We start from the raw sequence: 19566 nt of genomic DNA, 5'->3' as shown, positions 1-19566 counted from the left end.
AATACTAATAGCACAGATATTAATAGCATGGCTAAAGGATCACCTAGAAAAAAAAAGTGGCACAGTATGAAACTATCTTTTTGTACTTAACCATCCAAATCCATAACAATATTTGGGATATCAGCCTTCAAATTTCATTAATACTTCCATAAATGTCAGTATATGTACCCAGATATCTGAAGCTTTTTTACAGTAACTTATGAGTGCAAAAGTGCCATCGCCCTGCTGTGATTTTGCTAAATTTTCTTATATCCTTGGCTTATAATTTGTATTAAAAATCATCTGCTCTTCTTCTATAATTAAGTTGCTTTTAAATTTAATATACCATTAGTAATTTTATCAACATCCAAAATTTTCACAAAACCTAGTGTATATGACTATTAAAATAAGCCACCAAAGCACTGTATTAACCAAAGATAGAAGGTATAGATAGTCAGACTGCTGAGATAAAGAAGACGGTAACAGCAAGTTTCTGGAGGTATAAGAAATGAAAGAATAAACTGTTAAATAACTGTTGGGATAGATGCAATTATCTTAAGCAAATATTCCTACAGAGTATTTTTGTAATATCATTAGTAGCAAGGAAACTTTCATACTATATACTATCCCTAGAAATCATTAAAGTCACTCAGACTTGATTAGGTTTGACAAAACCCCAAAACAGTTCATTTTGGACAGATGCTTTTCACTTTCTTTTTTTCCTACCGGATTTTCATATTTCTCTCCTTCCTCCCCACCACCAACCCTCCAAAACCTTAAGAGTCTGTTCACATGTACATGTGCATAATACATTTTCAGATCTTAATTACAATTCTGAGTGCAGCCTCATCTATATATTTTTTAAATATCTATTTTAAATGAAGATCAAACTATTGTGTATACTACAAATGAGATTAGAATATCTGGGGTTGATTTGGAGCCTCTGGTATATTCTGTTGTCAGCTGCACACAGGTTGGGACAAACACACAATAAGCTCACCAGCAATTCAGTTCCTTGTCTTGTTCCTAAGTGCTGTGGGTCTCTTTCCTATGTCCCAGGCTGTGTCCCAAGTACCTAGCTAAAGCAAATGAGAGATTTTCTTCCTTGAAGTTTTTGGGAGAAATTTTATCAACGGGAAATATTCTAAGCAATTCTTCTCCGTGGGAAGATTCTTCACTTCTCCATGTGCCACTGGAAAACAAGTGTGTCTTCATGTCTCAGTAATTATCTGAGGGGCTTCATGTATACCCACATAATCAACTAAATATGCATGGTGGAAATGAGGGCTCTGTAGTAATAGAAAATTAGTTTTGTAATAGAGCAGACTGCTAGAGAGCTTTCTGCATTATTGAAAACATAAGAACTAAGCAAAGATTGCGTAATTAAAAAGGAATCTTGCCACTACTTCATGAAACTTGGTGCAGGATTAAACTACTTCAGCTAAGCACATAAGAAGTATTTTTGCAGAATGGTTTTAACATGAGCAGAATCCATAGTTCAGGGAACATCATCGCCTATCCAACATTAATCATGTCTCTGCAGGTGCTGTAATTGTGAACTACAAGAAATGTTATGACAGGTAGATAGTACCCCCACATTTATTCTTGTGACCTTTGTCATATGCGGTGTTTATTTCTTAATGTGCTTTACTAATATTTACATTTCTATGCCTACATTCTGCATTCTGCAATCAGTGAGATCGAGACATTTTCTCTGTAAAAGAACTACAAATGATGAAAGTATCTGCCAAGTAACACTTTGAAGGTAGTAAAGCCATTTATTCCCAGCTTGTTTTTCAATTCAAATTCACAAGGTTTCAATACCTCTGTCTCCTGTAAAATTTCATAATGGAAATTCATCTTTTATTTAATTAACTTAATGTACTGATATTACTAAGCACTGAAACAGTAGTTTGTTCATGGCTGACATTCAAAAGCCTTAGTTTAAAAAGGCACCCTGTTGGGCTCTTCAGTTATTTCTGTACACTTAATGGCTAAATGTTTTAACTTGACTCTCTCATGCTTTTCTTGAAGATTATGACTCAGATGCTATGAGCAGCTCTTATGAATCCTATGATGAAGAGGAAGAGGATGGAAAGGGGAAGAAAATGAGACATCAGTGGCCTTCTGAGGAGGCCTCTATGGATCTGGTGAAGGATGCCAAAATTTGTGCCTTCCTACTTAGAAAGAAACGATTCGGGCAATGGACCAAACTACTGTGTGTTGTCAAAGAAAACAAACTACTGGTAATTCTTATTTCTATCTGCCTGTATTTTCTTTCTACCTTTTAGACTGTGTATTTATTTTTATAGAGATTTAGCTTTGGAATAAGTTCTGCAAACAGTGGCCAAGTCTACGGTAACCTTACCAACAAGTTTGGTTATGATTTACCCAAGAATCTGAAAACTACTGAAATTATAAGCGTATCATGTAACCACTTAGGCTTTTATTGCTCTTAAACCCAGTCGGTTCTCTGATGTAGGAAAGAAAGTCTAGCCTATTAGCTTTCACTGTATTTCATTTGGAGAAAATTTTGCTGAAACTATAAATCCAATCTTTCATTCCCTGTGGACCAAAAATCTCATAGGGAGCTTTGTGTATGAACTGTTGGATCAGACTGCTGGAGAGAAAAGTCCCTTGTTAGACTGAGAACTCACTTGGCAGCATATGCTGTTGTAATGTATACACTTTAAACTAAACCTTCACCATCTGTTCTGCAGTAATTACAGATGCAGCATTCACATGATGCACAGCTGCATTATAGAAATGCATCCACTTGTTAGTGGATATATTTGTTTCTTAAGCAAATCTGTCATGTTTCTGAATGATTGGAGGCACCAGTAAAAGATTCTGAAAGTTAGTAAATTGTCAGCTTATAGAAGTCTTTTTGTTTGTTGAAAAGAAGGCCTAATTCAGATTCATTTCTGTGATATTTAAAGCATTCTGAGGCTTATAGTAACGTATCAGCTGGGGCCTCCCAGTCTTCCAGTCTGATGTTTGCCATAGGTCTAGCTAATTATGTAACTAGTAAATACTATTATATCTCAAGGATTAAAAGCTGATTAACACGTGATAGAAAACTTTCTGTAGAACGTCAGTATTCTACATGTGTACAGGACAGATTAGGGGTGTTCACTTTCCAAGTGCATTAACAGTTATTGGCTGTATGGGAACTGTCATGATATGAAATAGAGATACGTGGGTAAGAAGCTTCTGGAAATCTAGCTGGAGTTCACTTGTTAGTTTTCCATGGTTACTGAGGATTTAATGCTTGTATCCAAACAAAGAAATGTTTAATGTGATTTGGTTTGTATCATGCTGTAACGTCACTATTTTTAGTCAACATTTTTATCAACATATAACAGAACCAAGTCAGGTTTCAGGACCTGAATTACAGCTTGAAGAAAAGAAAGAATAAAAAGGGAAAGAAGCAAATTTTCTCAGAAGTCACACAGTACTTCTTCTAGAATTATGTTTGCTGTTCTATAGAGAAATATGTTATTTTTTTCTTTTTTCCTAAAGCCACATGTGTGGTCTGCAAAGATTATTCTCTTTATAGGGATTGTCTTTCATTAATTCTGTAACGGGTATTAAGAAAATTAAAATCCCAATAGGAGTTTAATGACCAAATTACACAAGATTGGTTTATTGTTTGAAGGAGGACTTGGAGATATAACTTATGAGATACGCAAGTAAAACAAATATATGTTCTGAGGGATTAGAAATTGCCAGCATTATAAATGTGGCTTTAATGAAAAAACAAAAATGTTTTAATTAGAATTAGACATTAAGAATAAGACTTAGTAGAGAATTGTGTTTTTTTCACATACAGTTACCTAATATATAAATACTTCAGTTTTAGTAATGCATAACTGTAAAAAAATTAAATGAATGTAAAGGAATCTGTATGCTTTTAAATGCTTCTTTGAGTGACTATTGTATGTTTTGTAGGTTTCATAGCTTGAAAACTTAAGTTTTTTGCAATTACAACCTTAAAAGTTCTGACCAAGCGGGAGAAATTTTGAGTTAATTGGCCTTGGAGAGAAAGGAAGATGGTGGGTAATTTGCAGACAGTGGCTTTATTTGTTCAGCCTAAATTGGAGTGTTTATGATATCCTTATAAAAGCTACTGTTCTGACAGTTTGCATCATGGCTTGATTATGCAGAAGTCCATGTGCTTCATTCTGCTCACATCTATACGTATATTCTGCATGTGTATATACTGGTCAGTGTTTAATACCGGATACCTTTTCAGCCTTCATGCTTATCTGTATGAGTAAAAGTCCAACTTATTTTGGTATATAAAATTACTTGGCATTCATATACACAGCTGAACATTGTTCTGCAGTCTGGCACTCTATGACAGCTTTCTTAAACTCAGCTATACTGATGTGCTAGAAGAATAGAAACTCAGTCAGCAGGACAAGTGACATAGTGTGGAACTCTTCATGTTTTAGTCACCAGTTCAAACACAGATCAAGTCATCAGTAATCCAGCATGGAATGGCTGTTCTTTGACAGCACTTGCTACCGAGGGAAAAGGAAAAATAATATATAATTCATATAGTTTCAGCTAGAAGCTTATAGAGTAAACCAACATTTGTGTGATTTTTTGCAGTGAATTATGAAACTGAATTAGTTGAAAAATTACAGTCCTCTTGCCTTGCCCTCTTTCCACACTGTGACAAAATTTGCTACTTATCTGAACAAAAAGGGCAGCTGAATAAGGTGTCTGTCTGTTCCTGAGTGATGGCAGCCATGTAGGCACATCCTAGGTTTGCCTTGATGGTGCTAGAGGGCAGACACAGCATCTGGGCTTGAAAGTTATTAACTGTACAGGCATGTTCTACTGCTACCTGTGAACAGACATGCAAAATCACCCTCTCCATACCTGATGGAGGCCAAGGTTGAATCATGAAGATAACGCAGAGATCCTTAATGCCTTCCATATGTTGTACCTGTCCTGCAACAGCAGATCTCTATTAATGATGGTCTGGAAGCAATTTTTTTTACAAAGAGGATGAGAAGGAGAAATGTGAAGCCAGCATTGGCTAAGCTCCATGGTATGTGGTAAAGGGTCTGTGGAAAATATTAAAAATAGAATTTCTGTATAATAACAGCTCTCCTCCAAAGTTCAGAAAGATGAGATCTAACTTTTGACCTTCCCTTACATTTTACAGTGTTACAAAAGTTCTAAGGACCAGCAGCCCCAGATGGAGCTGCTCCTGAATGACTGCAGCATCACCTACATCCCCAAAGACAGCAAAAAGAAGAAACACGAGCTGAAAATCTCACACCAAGGAGCGGATGCACTAGTTCTGGCAGTACAGAGCAAAGAGCAGGCGGAGCAGTGGCTAAAGGTAAATTCCAGCCAGTCTGAGACTACAGAAATCCAGACTTAAAGGTCTGGCCTTGAGGCAGCTCCTTGGGCAACCAGAAGCTCAGTGTCACACAGCTGCTGCGGGTGCTTGTGCTTTTCACTGCTAACAGCACAGCAATTGGTACCAAGAGAGGAGATGACAATTCCCTTCCATTTCTACCTCTAGCTCATTCTCCAGAAAGATTTGGTGGCTCAGATTCCCTCAGGTAAAGAAGGCTGGCACTCAGCATGCTTTTTGTCCATCAACATAGCAGCTAAGGCTACCATGCAAAATTGGGCATACCACCATCACAGTCATCTTTTTATAAAAGAGATAAGTCTGAGGAGGTACCTGCTTGAATTGCTCAGGAGGAAGAAAAAATGTTCAGATTCTTGAAGTCAGTTAAAGTTTACTGGTTCTCATGGAGCAGTGCATCCTCTGTTACAGTTTGCTCTGGAAAAGACAGTTCTGAGAAACAGGATTTTGTCATTTTTCACCTTTCTGTGCGGTCTCTGAAAATGTGGAAAATTCTGCTGCAAGGGTGGCAGTTTTATACTGGACTTTGCCAGTCTCAGATAATGGATAATGGAGTTCAGTGAGGTAGTGTGGGAAACCACTGCACTTTTAGTGGCTTGGTTTAAGACCTTTAAATCCAGCCTTTTAAGTGCATGTTGAAAGTCTAAATGCATAAGACTGATCAGGCATTCTCTATGTTGTGCTCTGATCTAACCTTATATGGTACTTATTTTGCTGAGAATAAATTGTATTTCTCCAAACACAATTGAATTAAACACATAGGAATTTCCTGATGACAGTTGTTTTTTTTTTGTAGAAAGGAGGAGAGAGAAAATGCAGCTTAAGAGGTATGAGCTCTGCTGTGGGCTAACTGACCAAGTGGAAAATTAATCTGTAATTTCCTATTTTGCAACATTAGAATATACTTTTTGGGGATTGCAGGATGTCCATGCTTTGTTTTTGAATGGGAGTTTGCATTTTGTCTTAAAAAATGTTTTCTCCTTTTAATATAAACTAATCATTTTTAGGTGTCTTCTAACACCAGTATTTTAAGTTTCAAAACAAAAAACCATCTGAGTGTCCTATTAACTCACCTCAAATTCAAAGCATTGATGGGAATGAAAATAAATTCATCAGTAGTATTCTTTGCTGAGGGAATTCCACTTTAGTTAGATCATAGTAACGGTCCCATTATTTCCTGCCTTGTTCTAAAGTTGGGTTTAGTGAAGCTGAATACATTGGCAGTTATCAGACTTTCTTTCATAAAAATTGTTTTCTTTTTTTGTTGTTGTTTTTTTTCCCATAAGACTTTCTTCACAGAGAACAGTACTAGATTTTCCCCTATCCCGGATGCATTCCTGCTACTTAAGGAAGAAAAAAAAAAGAAAAAAGGTTTTGTACAGTTACACATTTGGCACAGTTGTGTGCGATGAGGTTGAATGGCTGTACAGTATGCTGTCATCCGTAGAGCACATGGAGACAGTCTGACAGCACTTTATTTAGTTCCTCCTGCTGCAAAGCTCTCCCCAAGAAGCTATCCCAACAACATGGCAATGCTACTGTATGCTCAGCTTCCAGGTTCTCAGTGCTGCTGCCGTACTCTCTGATCTGTACAACACAAATAGCAAGCCAGCAGCTAAAACACAGTGGTTTGTGCAGCTCTTGCAACAGCTCCACAGTTTTGAGAAGTGTGGCTCCTCAGAAAATAAAATTATTTATTTTCTGTTTTTTAAAAGGTATGAAAAAACTGCTTTTTTTTTTAATTATGAAAATACTTGGGCTTTGCTCATTGAGCCCTTACAGTGAGCTTGTGAAGATTTTAATTTCTGTAGGTAATAAATAGACAGATTTGTACGCTATGCAAAGGGCCTCTGCATCCTTAGTTTTTAATCAAAACACGCCCTCTCTGTCGCTGATGCTTTATGAATACGTACATGCCAGTGGAGCTGGGTTATTGCTTGGGAACAACAGGTTCCCATGAAGAAATCTGTATGCAAGTATCAAGTTAAAGCTTTATTCTTGAGCCTGAAAAGCTCAAAATGGATTTGAAGGCCAGATTTTCCCATGAAAGCTAAACTAGATGATCTTTTTAAGGTCAGATGTAATCTCTAAAAAATGCATTTGCTTAAGCAAATAATTTTAAAATACCTATTGAAAGACAAGGGGCATTAGAACAAGTAGAGTTGAAATAAATGCAGAATATTTTAGACCTTTTTTGTAAAGATGACACCAAGAAAACAGCTGATAAACGTGCAAATTGAAGTCTAGACTGGAAACCACAGAGGGAGTTTCAGGTTTACCAGCTAACAAATACTTGCTGAAAAAGATAGCTGATGTCACCAAAGAGCCTGTCATGATTGCAGAGCGTTGAGCATAACTGGTATAAAATCCAGGCTACAGCTGAGATCATAGCAGTATTACTGTGTACAACATAAAGTGGTGGAAATTTCCAAACTTCAGTCCTAAAATGTTCCCACAAAAATGTACATGAAAAAATGTATGCAGTTACACACTTTGACCCAAACATGAGCTTTTTCCATGTGCGCTTGGAGTATATGAGCATCTGTGTGCACTTCTGTGCATTTGTGGTCAAGTGAGGTCTTAAATCTTCGTGTTTGTCTCAGCACATCCAACAGACTGATGGAAACTACGCACTTATTTGTGAGCATCCCTGGGAAATGCTACATTAGAAATAAAAGGACTACTAAGAAGATTACAAGAAGATGCTTGTTTAATGGCTTCATTCACACAGATGAATATGTTCTTTGTGCAGGGCCTTCAAACTAGCCCCAGAAGACAGCTCTTAATATTATAAATACACAGATGCCAAAGAAATAATTTCTGAAGCAGCTTCTTTTAGAAGACCAATAGGAGAAGGAAATGGTCATGGTGTCTGGCCCCAAGGCCTTCCCCTCCTCCTAGAGATGCCTCTTGCAAAAATGAAATGAAAAATGAATTTCTGATTTATCACTCACCACTTAGCTATCATGCATCGTAGTTAATCTATGAATCATTTCTGGATCTTGTCCTTTATTTTCATTTTTTCCTAATGCTAAACACCCTTGGTTAACTTTTCTTCAGCTTATGGTGTGCAGCAGCTGTTCACTTCAAGGTCTGTAAATGAGCACATAATGTATCTATCCTCGTATCTGCATTGTCCTGATCCTTTAATAAGAGAGATTTCATCCCAAAGATAGAAGAAAATCAGAGCTGTGTCATTCAGTGACGCTATGTTGCTCGTCACGAGACTGCTGAGTTGACCTACCCAACTTCCATCTTTGATAGTTGCATGTTATCTCCTGTGAAAATCTTAGAAAACCTCTTATTTTTCCCCCACTACGTTCAGCTTAGTGAGAAGGCCAAGTGGCTTCTGGGCTTCAGTCTTAATGTGGACTGAGTTTTACTGAAGGATAAACTACTGGCATAGCTCTTTGTTTACCAGTTCAAATCAGCAGAAAACTGAGCTTGTAACAGTAAACACTGTGTGTCTGCTTTTACTTTCTATGGGTATTTCCAGATGAAGATCTCAAAATACTTCAAACATTACTTTTTTGGCTAAAGCAAAGCTCCCTAAAGTTGTCATTATCTCCATTTTTTAGCTGGGAAAAGTCAAGTGCTGAATGATTGTACCTTAAAACTAACTGAGTAGAAATGCAGTAGGGGGATGCATGGTGAGAACAACTGATTTCCATACAGTGTTTGTTGGCTTACAAGTAACTGTAGGCATGCACAGTGTCCTGGGACAGTCAGGCTGGGTTCTTTCTGCACTTCATCACCAGTGAAATGCAGTGATGGCAGAACCTGGAGGCTCAGAGTGCTGAGCTGCATGTGAAAGCCGTGACAGCCTGCAAGGTCCCTTCTGGTGTGCTTGGGCAGAGCAGCAGAACCCTGTCTTTTCTGGGAGGTGGCCAGCAGCCACATGAACCAGTGGGTTTGTATGAGTGGCACTGTGGGAAAAAGATGTACTTTAAAAAAAAAGCAGATGCTGTATGTAATATTTTCTTTAAAAGCAACGAATAAGGAACCACAAGTATCCTATTTGCTTGCTTTCTTAGGGATGCATTTTCTTTATGCTAAAATCTCAAATGCAAGCTGTAGCAAATCTCAGAGCGACACTTGGAAGGGCTGAGATTGCATCTCCTGCTTTCCCCACTAGACAGCATTCCTTCTCTCTGCTGCTTGCAGTTTTGGATGGCAAATTATTTAAACAGTACCCAGCTCAGATTTATGGCTTTAAATGCATTCTGCATCCCTGCATCACCTAGACTGGAGGTGCAGCCCTGTGCAGGGGCACTGCTCCCCATGCAGAACAATGTCTCCAGCCACCCAGCACTGCCTGTCCTGGGCTCTTTCTGGTCCAGTGGCCATATATGGAAATAGTCTTCATGGTAGCAATGCAAGAAAGAGGACACGGGGTTTGTCTTGGTTAGATATGCCAGGAAATTATTTTTATGGGAATATACACATAGTAAAATAGGCTTGCTGGCTGTTAGTTTGCTGGAATCTCATCCCCAGTGTACTCAGAGAAATGGCAATAAGACATAAAGATGAATCTTTTCAGGATTGGTTATGCTTCAGGATGATGTTTTCCAGTACATAAAGTAAAATGTGTTTATTTTCAGGACTTACAGCATAGACTGTGTGAATAATTTCTGCTTTTCCTCTAATTTCTGTGGGTAAACTTCTTGAGGCATTTCTTCTCTTTAAAGTGCTAGTAGAACTTTAGTGCTCTGTTAAGTAGGATAAGATTAATTCTAATATATGTAGTGCATAAGAGGTCCAATGGAGAAAATGAGAATTTAGTTACGCCAAAAGTCCCAGAAGTCCTCCAGCACTGAGCAGGAGGTGTTTCAGGATGAAGAACTGCAGGAGTAACTCTGGAGCCAAAAGCATTTCCTTCTGCTTGGTTGTATATACGCAGATTTCAGTTTGACCATAATCCCAACTTCAGAGATAAGAAGAGATGAGAGGCAGGGAACATGAGCCCTCCCCTGCTTCTAGCAGTTCCTGTATTCTGTGAGATGTAGGGATAGACTGGGACAAAAGGGTTTGTTGGTTGGTTGGATGAATTTCTAGTTTGGCTGTGTAAAAAAATGAAGCAAATGTCCTTCAAAAAATGAAGCAGAATTATCAGTTTTCTCTCTCATTTCTTCTGAACTCAGTCAAATTTAAAGTTAATCTTTTTTCTGCGTGTTGTGGGAGATGGTGTCTGTCTCACAGACATTAAATTCTGTGAGTTTCATGAAAACAGGTGTTGGGTGGACAAGAGATGCAGTAATCACATCTCTGTGGTAAGTACAGTCTGTGACTGACCTCATCCCTTGGTATCTTCTGAGACGAAGTTTTGTAAGCCTATCAGACACAGGAAGGCTTTCAGTCTTACTCCTTATCAGTTACCAAAGAGCTCAACCACAAGGAAGCAGCTGCATGCTTAATACTTTTGCTCAGAATTTGCTGGGTTTCTTTGCGGCAGGAGATGGTAAGTAAGTAGCTGACTTTTTGGTTTTACAGCATACACCATGTTTTTATCTGCCAATGGGATCTTTGAAGGTAGTTGGAAAAACCTTATTTGATTCTTCTGATTTTGCATGTAAAAAGAATAAATGTAGGGCAGCTGTTTTGCCTGCAGTTGTGGTGTGTCATTTAAAATAAAATACACATAGAAATTTGTGTGTGAGTGAAGGTATGAAAGATTTGTAGTCAACTTTATTGCTTGTGTATTAGGCTTTTATAAAGACACATATTCCAGACATACCACATGGCAAAAATTCCACTGGCTTCACCCATCATTATCAGCTGCTTTGGGCAGGGAATCTTTCCAGCTGTGTACCTGCAAATATTTCCCCTTCATTCCTCATGGCGCCAACATCAGTGCAATACACTTGCATATCCAGATCCAGCTGGGGATTCAAGACCTTATTATAACATAAATAAGTAAAAATAGTACAGTGCAGGCTGCACAAGCTTTTTCCATGTCTGCATTTGAAAGAGGCAGTTCTGGAATCTAATGGTAATATTGTTATGGTAACTATGATATTTAAAATTCTTGTGATGGAATAGCAAGAGATTATTTTAAATGTATTTACTTTTGAAGCTGTCCAAACAAATAAAAGGTCTTCTGTCTTCTGGTTACATTTATTCATATATTTTAATTATTTTAGTACACAGCACGTTTACAATCTTAGTTTGATTTTCCTGGCATCCTGTGCATGTGTGTATATTATATATGATGCATTTATAGTGAGAAGAAGAGAATGATTTCCCTTTTCTTATGTGTGGGAAAAATTAAGCTATTAATGTAGTACGCTCCAATACAAAGTAATCTAGTGCAGTCTTCCAATTCCATTTATTAAAAATCACACATTTGGAGACTTCTTTTATTTGCTTTCTAGTTTTGAAACTGCTGTGATAATATATTTATTCATATTTTCATACATTTGATTGCAACGGATAGAAGTTTGCTGACCTCACCCTGCTCCTGCTCTCAAGTATTTTTTAATGAAAATAGCATTCTTTTGTTTTCGTATGATTCCAAGAGATGGAACATTATAGAAAAAAATTGACAAGAACTCTGAGTCTTGTGACAGAAATTCTGCAAGTTGGCAACGCGAGTGGAATGTTTTATCCTTAAAATTTTGAGTTAAAGCTATAAGCATGTGAAAACCTCATTTGTAATGGCAACTGTCTGCAAATGTAATTATAGAGAGTGCATCCAGGCAACCATTATATATTAAAGGCATTTCATCCTGGTGAGCTCTGAAAGTATGAATTCTATGCTGTGCATCAAACACAATTATATTGCACATAGAAGATGATGAGGAAGCATTTGCTAACGAACCCCTTGAGCCCAGATGAAGTGTGGAATCCTTGAAAATCCATTTTCTTCAGATCTTGACATGAACTTCTATTTGGCAGTATGCTATTTTTTCAATCAAAATTTAATTACAACCCAATTAAACACTTTAGCATCTCCTTAAATATGTGAGGTATGATAAGAACCGTATTTACTTGAGTGCATGACTTTGCACATATTATTCAGTTAGCACTGCCAAATCATTTCCCTCTGTTCTGTCTGTAACTCCCATTAATATCTGCTTTTGCCAGAATTAACTGACTGTGTGGTGTCAGCAGATGCTGAAAACATGAGCCATTGAATCAGGGTCATGCAGAAGACAGAAATGAATGTTCCCAGAAATTGTGTTTTCTCTAACTGAAGACCAGTAATTGAAAGGATAATAATACACAGAAACAAATTCTAATGTGTGTGTAGAGACCTAGGGAGAAGTTTAACTCTGAGATGCAAAAGTTTTCCAGTAGGCATATCTACATTTTCCATTAGAAAGCACACCCAGTGCCATGAATTTGATAATACTGTGCTTATGTTCAGACAGTCATGAAAGGATACCGAAACATTTTAAGATACTTAGAACTAAAAATGTAGGTTCATTTCCCTCCTATGCTTAGATTTGTTAAGTAACACTGAGTGAGTGATGTAATCTTTCTTTCATTTCTGAGCTCTCCTTATGTAATATAGATTTGGTTCCCTTCCTGTCTTTATGGCGTATAGTGCCTTTAATTTACGAAGTGCTCATGAGTTGTTTCATTAAGGTCTCTGTAAGACAATAAACATTTGCTTTGCTTAGCTTCACCCTTACAGGGAACTTCAGTGCTGTGAAAATAACTTTAAACTGTGTTTGATGTTGTCTTCAGCTATTTAATGGTTTCTACATCAAAATTGTTCAGTTCAGAACTGGGAAGAGGCTGTTATTATCCTGCTCCCCATTTAAGGAAATCTGGATTTTGGCAGTTGGATAATTGCTATTATTTCTGCACCTGGTAGTTTTCAGACCAAGTCCTCCTCTCTCCTACGCAGACTTGCTGTAAACGGGAAAAAAGAGAGAGCAGGGTGTGTAAACACAGCCATGTACATTGAAAGGGGAAAATCTGCATGTCTAGCAGGAAAGCTTTCAGCAGGGTAGGATGTCTTCCTTCTTTAGCAAGTAGGCTCTGCTGTCCTCATGTGGCTGTCGCTGTAATCCAGTAGTGGATGATCACTGGTGTGTACAGAATAGAGTCATAGAGTCATTTAGTTTTGAAAAGACCCTTAAGATTGTCGTGTCCATCCATCACCTCACATTCATATCCTTCACAGAGCCTTCCAGCACTAAAATAGATCAACTCTTCTGCCCAACTTGGTGTTATTTGCAAATTTAATGAAGGTAAACTCAAAACTGGTCTCAATGCTAAGCCCTAGGGAACACCACTTGTGGGCGGTCACCAATTAGATTTAACTCCAATCACAGTAACCCTTTGGGCCCTACCAGTTTGTTACCCAGAAGGCAGTATATCCAAGCGATGAGCAGCCAGTTCCTCCAGGAAAAGACTGACTGTGGGAAACAGGGTCAAATGCTTTGCTAAAATCCAAGTGAACAACATCCATTGCTGTTTCCTCGTCCACTCAGTAGGTCGTCATGTCATAGAAAAGATCAGATTATTCAGGCAGGATCTGCTTTTTATAAATGATTAGATGTGCTAAATACTAATTAGATGTGTTGAATGCTGAAAAACTCTCCTTTTTTGAAAGGTTGTATTCTGATTTTTTTTTCTGTCTGCTGTTATCTTATTGGTCTATCCAGATATCTACTTAAAGTTTTCATTTCATGTATGGCTGAAAAGTTTTAAGGATACTAGCGAATATTGCGGCTTTCTCTAGCTCAGCTTTTCTGACTGCTCATGTAGAATTTAGGCTTGTATTTCCTGCAGTCAGAAAGCAAGTAAGATGGCAGTAGCGTGTGACAAAAGTAGTGTAATCAGTTTCCATTGGCATGAATCTGCATAGGAGAGTCAAGATCTGTTCTCATCATCACATGCAGTTTCATGCTGATAATCACCAGGTAGGAACCTCACTAGAAAAAAAAAAGTTAACATCATTGAAAATCATCAGATGTCTTTAGTCATCACTTATGTCTACATTTAAATAGTTTCAGGTTTTGAACTTCACTTTCTATTGAGATCTCAGTGATTTCAGTGAGATTTTTCTTTAACGTTCTAAAAATAGACTTAATGTCATTACCATTTTTGAGAAGTCATTTACAATTACTTTGACCTATACCTTTATGTCAATATGCAAGTATAAAATGAAAATGTCATGAAATACCTCTGCACAGTATTAACTGTAGATCAGTTGTCACTTCCTCGGATCTAATCCCACTTTTTTGGCATAATAATGCAGGTAATTCAGTGGTGTCAGCAAAGTTCATATTGCAGAAGTAGCACACAGAAATCAGCAGCGCTTTGGTTTCTTTACTCAGGAGGGCCTTAGAGCTTAGCTTGTCTAGAAACTGACACCTTCCACCTCTAGACACCATGTCTCCTGCAGGTCACACATGACGTGGCTCAGGAAAGCAGTATGAGAGCTTCGTGGTGGCAGCCTGCCTGACACACTGCTGTGGACAGAAAGATTCACACCACTGCTTTTCTAACCTGCCAGCCTGCTAAGCGTTTGTGTGAATCTCCTTTCCATTTCCCCTTCGCATTCATACATAATTTCTCAAATTTGTATTTGGTAAGCAATTAATAGGTTTTGCCTTTGCTCCTAAGGTAATAAAAGATGTGTGCAACAACTGTACGGGCACTGTGGACTCTGACGGGCCATTGTCTAGTTCTCCGGTACACAAGACAGAGCTGGAAAAGGTAAGTTTACCAAAGTGATCAATGCTAACTTTCTCAGAACTATTATTGAGGCGCTGCTAGGCACTGCATGGTAGACTGGATGTTCTTTAGACCACAAAGGCTTTATCACTAATTTCCGAGGGCACGGTCTGTCCCTCTGGTGGCATCACACTGCACTCATTATTGTTGCATTGTACCCAGGAAATTAAGAGCGAAATATCTTCCACAATAGCTCAGGTGTTTTCTATGCACAAGCCCAAAGCAGCTGTGTTTGCATGCTTGCAAGCACCAGCACATCATTAACAAATGAAATGGAAATATCAATAAACAGTTGTATTCTAAAATGCTCACTTTAAAACAACTTTTCCATGGTTTCTTCTTGTAGTATTCTGTACATCTTCCTGTCTCCACCACTCATGAAGAATGTGGTGCCAGCATAATCTTTATCCCACCTCATCCTGTATCCCATACACAGCAATTATAGGATAATCGGTGCTAAAAATCTATTTCAAAAGCTCTTATTTTGCAAATACTGAAAATATTTAAGCACCAGGTAGGAATGCACTGTGTTCTGACAAGTTGGTATTGTAAATGCCTGTGTGAAGAAATTCTTAAAAAAAAATCATTTTAAAGTTTGTCTTATCCACATTCATTGTTTAGTAGATTATTCATTGCTTAGCAGGTTAATACACAGAGACACTGTACAATCTTGTAATGCATTTAGAACATAATGTGCAATGATTTTGTCACTTAGAAGGAAAATCTTTTGATGTAGACTTGTGATTTCTGTGCTATTCTAAATTCTGTATGGAACTATAAAAAATTATTTAAACCTGAATATTCTATTACCTTCTGTTTACCTTCAAAGTGGATCCGTGCTTGAAAAGTGCGTTATTCATAGCAGGCTTAATTTAAATTGACTGATGAGACTTAATGTGATGAAGGTGAGAATGTGGTGTGGCAGGGCAGCTGATCTCTTTGTTCCTGCAGAAGCTGTCATCTGAGAGACCAAGTTCAGATGGGGAGGGTGCTGCGGAAAATGGCATCACCACAGTGTGCAATGGAAAAGAACAAGGTATGTCTCAAATGCAGAGATGCTTACTGCAAAGAATATGTGCAAATATGAAGAGAGAGGAAGTAAAATAGATCTACCTTCTTTCTTTTTTTTAATAGTCAGTAATGCTTTTGAATTTTTACTCAGTGGGAAAAATCAGTATTAGTATAAAGAAACAGAATATAGAAATTTTGATTTGACTTTTTGTCTATTCAGAGGTACAGTTTTTTAAGGACAAGAGCGACCACTATAGGCAACTAACAGTTGCTTATGGTAACTCTAACTGTACAGCAGGAATATAAGTAGTGGATGTATAGACTTTAAGCAAAAAAATCCCTATATCTCTGCATGTTAGAAGGAAAGGATCATACATATATATGAATATATATCTCAGTTTATATGTGTATGTGTCTGCACACACAAAAAAATAAGTATTATGTATGATTGTATATATTAATATACTGCAATGTACATAATCATGTTATATCAGTGGGTTTGTGTTTATATATTCATGTAATTTTAAGCGTGCTGCTTTGGAGCCATGCATATCTTGTAATCTGTGTTATCAGAGGCACAACTCAAGCTGATGGCATTTTCCCTGAGTTGTATCTAAAAAACTCAACGTCTGTGCTCTTACCTCCACACCCTTTGTTTTCTCCCCAAAGGAAAGGAAATTATGTGATTTCCTTAACAGGCTGTGTAGCAGTGGTATCATCTAGATGGCACAAAATTGATGTTTTTCTGCAGCTGTGAAGGTGAAGTGTAATGTGAGCTGCAGGAAACACCGTGTGTCGATACTGGCTTTGGTGCCAGCTGCCAGCCCTGTCTTGCCTTTTCATTCATTCCCACTGTCTTCTTCCTGTGTCATTTTTCCAGCATTTCCTCACCATCCAGATCTCTGACATACCCAGTAGAATGGAACAGTGTCAGTTATTGTGGTTTCCAGAAGCTGCAGTACATGCTTATGTTTCACAGCATAACTGCTAAGCTTTCAGAAAGCCCACTGCTCAGGTTTTAATCTCTGCAGCCCAGTGATCAGCTCTGTCATACAGAGTTCATCCAGGTGTTGTCCAAGACATCCCAGAGTGACCGGTGGCTCAGGTGCCCTGCAGGAAGCATTCTGATGTGTTGCAAGGTAGCCAGAACATCTGCATTGGTGTTTACTGGAAAAAAAAACATCCACACCCAAAAACCACTTTTTTGCCCTCAGCACTGCATTTAGCAGGTGTAAGATTTATACGATCTTGGCCACAGATACAATTACTAAATCATTTTCCATGTTTGCTAGCAATTAAGCTAAACATGATAAATTATGCCCTTGTGAGTCTCAAACTGCTATTCTGTTTTCCGTGTATTCCTCTTCCCATTTCAGATCATTTCAGATAATTCTTTTTCATGTGAACATTTTGTTCTTTTTCTCCTTGTTTACACAAGCCCATAACTATTAAACTTTCTGTTTGGGGAAGTAGGAAATGGAGCTAAGGATGTGAGGGGTAAACTTAAAGCAGCTCCATCAGTAACTATCCTACATGTAATTTCCTTCTGAATCATAAATCAGGGTAATTACATGGGTAGATTTGCTACCCTGTAAGTTAACAGATTGACTTTTGCTCTGTTGATGGAATCCAAATCCATTGAATGTCATTTCTGAAACAAAGATTTTTTCATTATTTTTGGTTTTATTTTGCAAATAAATTGCCTTTTCCTTTTTTTTTAAAATTTTTTTTTAGAACCTTTTTTTCTTATTTTTCTGCTAGTTAGAATTTTAGTCAGATATGCAGTTTTAAAAGTGATATCCACAGTCTTTGCTCTGTTACTTTCATGGCTCAGTGCACAAACTGGAGGTTAGCAAGATCTCTCCTTTCAGCAGGCTTTGTATTTTTTGTGATCAGCAATCACGATCACAAAAAGTGCCAGCTTTTAATCATTGAGTGCTTATAGTGATCGCATTAATTTACTTGTTAATAGCTAATTTATAAGTCTTGTCTTTCTGAAAGGCCTATTGTGATTAGATTCCTTAACAACAGAGCCATTTTTGCTGGGCAAGCATATTATGTCTTTGTTAATTATTTGTTGCCTTTTATTAAATGAGTGTTTAGAATGGTGTCTGATCATCTGGCTGAATTTTTATTCTCATGTATAGGTGCTGAATAGTTTGTTCATATTGATAAATTTACACAGTGACTGCTTTGGAAAGAGACTTCAAGCTGGATTAGATGAAATTAAATTAAAAGTTTGATTTTTGTTTTTCTTACCCTTCCAAATACCATGATTTTTGTAGCAAAAAGGTGATTTATGGGCATCAGTATTCAGGAGGCATATAATGTTTATCTCATGGCAGACTGCAACTGAACAAATGTTTACTTTACATTGTTTGCCAAAGCTACTTTTTTTATTCAGATTTTCTCTGTTGACTACATAATTTAAACACACTAAAATGCAAACTTTTGCTTTCTTAATAGTGAAGAGGAAAAAAAGTTCAAAAACAGAAGCCAAGGGCACTGTGACTAAAGTAACAGGGAAAAAGATAACGAAGATCATTGGTTTAGGAAAGAAAAAGCCATCAACAGATGAACAGACCTCATCAGCTGAAGAAGATGTTCCAACATGTGGTCAGTTGTTTTTCTTCTTGGGTCTTTAAGGCAGCTTGTGACTAGAAATTTTTAACGTTCTAGCCTAGAAAGTCCCATGAATTTGCTTTTACTGCTGTAATTTTTACCGCTGCATCAGAAAGGTGCACTCAGGTTGAAAGACTAGAGTAATCAAGAGCTTATCAAAGAGTCTAGAAGAGTTTGACTTTTTAAATAAAAGAGTAGCACAGGCTTTGAAGGAAATGAGCTGTTTTCAAACCAATAGGTATAAAATAGGTTGGATTATAAAATAAATTTACACTTCATTGTAGAAAAAGCTTCCTGGTAAGCAATCAAGTATTTTTGATGAGTTTATATGCAATGGCAATGATGACAGCAGCCACATGGTCTCAGATGAAGTTATTTGACTTTAATTGTTGGTTCCTAAAATGCTGCCTATTGGACAAATTTCTAGAAAGCTATTTTAATTGCTAGTGTTGATCACTGTTAATGACAGCTGTAGTGCTTGACAACACCAAGAAAGTACATAAGAAAAGACATATAGAAAATGCAAATAGCTCAGTTTTGCATCTGAGCTGTTAATATTTGCTTGCTATTTAGGACTTTTGTAATGCATTTAGCCAGTTTCCTCATGGCTCTGTATTTTTGAACAATGCAATGCACTCACATTCTCCTCTTTGCCTTTTGGTGCTCTAGTACTAAGTAATGGCTACTTATGTGAACAGATTTGTTCCCGTCCTTCTTCCAATCTTTAAAAAAAAAAAAAAACAACAAAAACTCCAAAAAGCCATACCACCAGAACTGTGAAGCAGTTGCACAGTTTTGAATTTGGCTTGGACTTTTCCCCTTTAATTGATTAGGAAATCTTGGGAAACCTAGAAATCTGTGATTAGGCA

The 19566-nt window shown here is 37.5% G+C and overlaps 1 protein-coding gene across 3 annotated transcripts in view; it reads left to right on the top strand.

Annotated features, from left to right (window-relative positions):
* Positions 1-19566, top strand: part of AFAP1 (actin filament associated protein 1) — a 104589-nt gene that overhangs the window by 64232 nt on the left and 20791 nt on the right. For all 3 annotated transcript variants that reach the window (XM_042871230.1, XM_042871231.1, XM_042871232.1), the window contains exons 5-9: positions 2014-2225; positions 5159-5338; positions 14954-15046; positions 16016-16100; positions 18542-18691. In XM_042871230.1, coding sequence (XP_042727164.1) covers positions 2014-2225; positions 5159-5338; positions 14954-15046; positions 16016-16100; positions 18542-18691 — 720 coding nt within the window. The remainder of the gene's footprint in view (positions 1-2013; positions 2226-5158; positions 5339-14953; positions 15047-16015; positions 16101-18541; positions 18692-19566) is intronic.

This window comes from Lagopus leucura, unplaced genomic scaffold, assembly GCF_019238085.1.
Source record: "Lagopus leucura isolate 7727_CA_CO unplaced genomic scaffold, USGS_WTPT01 Super-Scaffold_100004, whole genome shotgun sequence".
Classification (NCBI taxonomy): Eukaryota; Metazoa; Chordata; class Aves; order Galliformes; family Phasianidae; genus Lagopus; species Lagopus leucura.
This window is presented reverse-complemented; position numbering and strand designations above follow the sequence as displayed.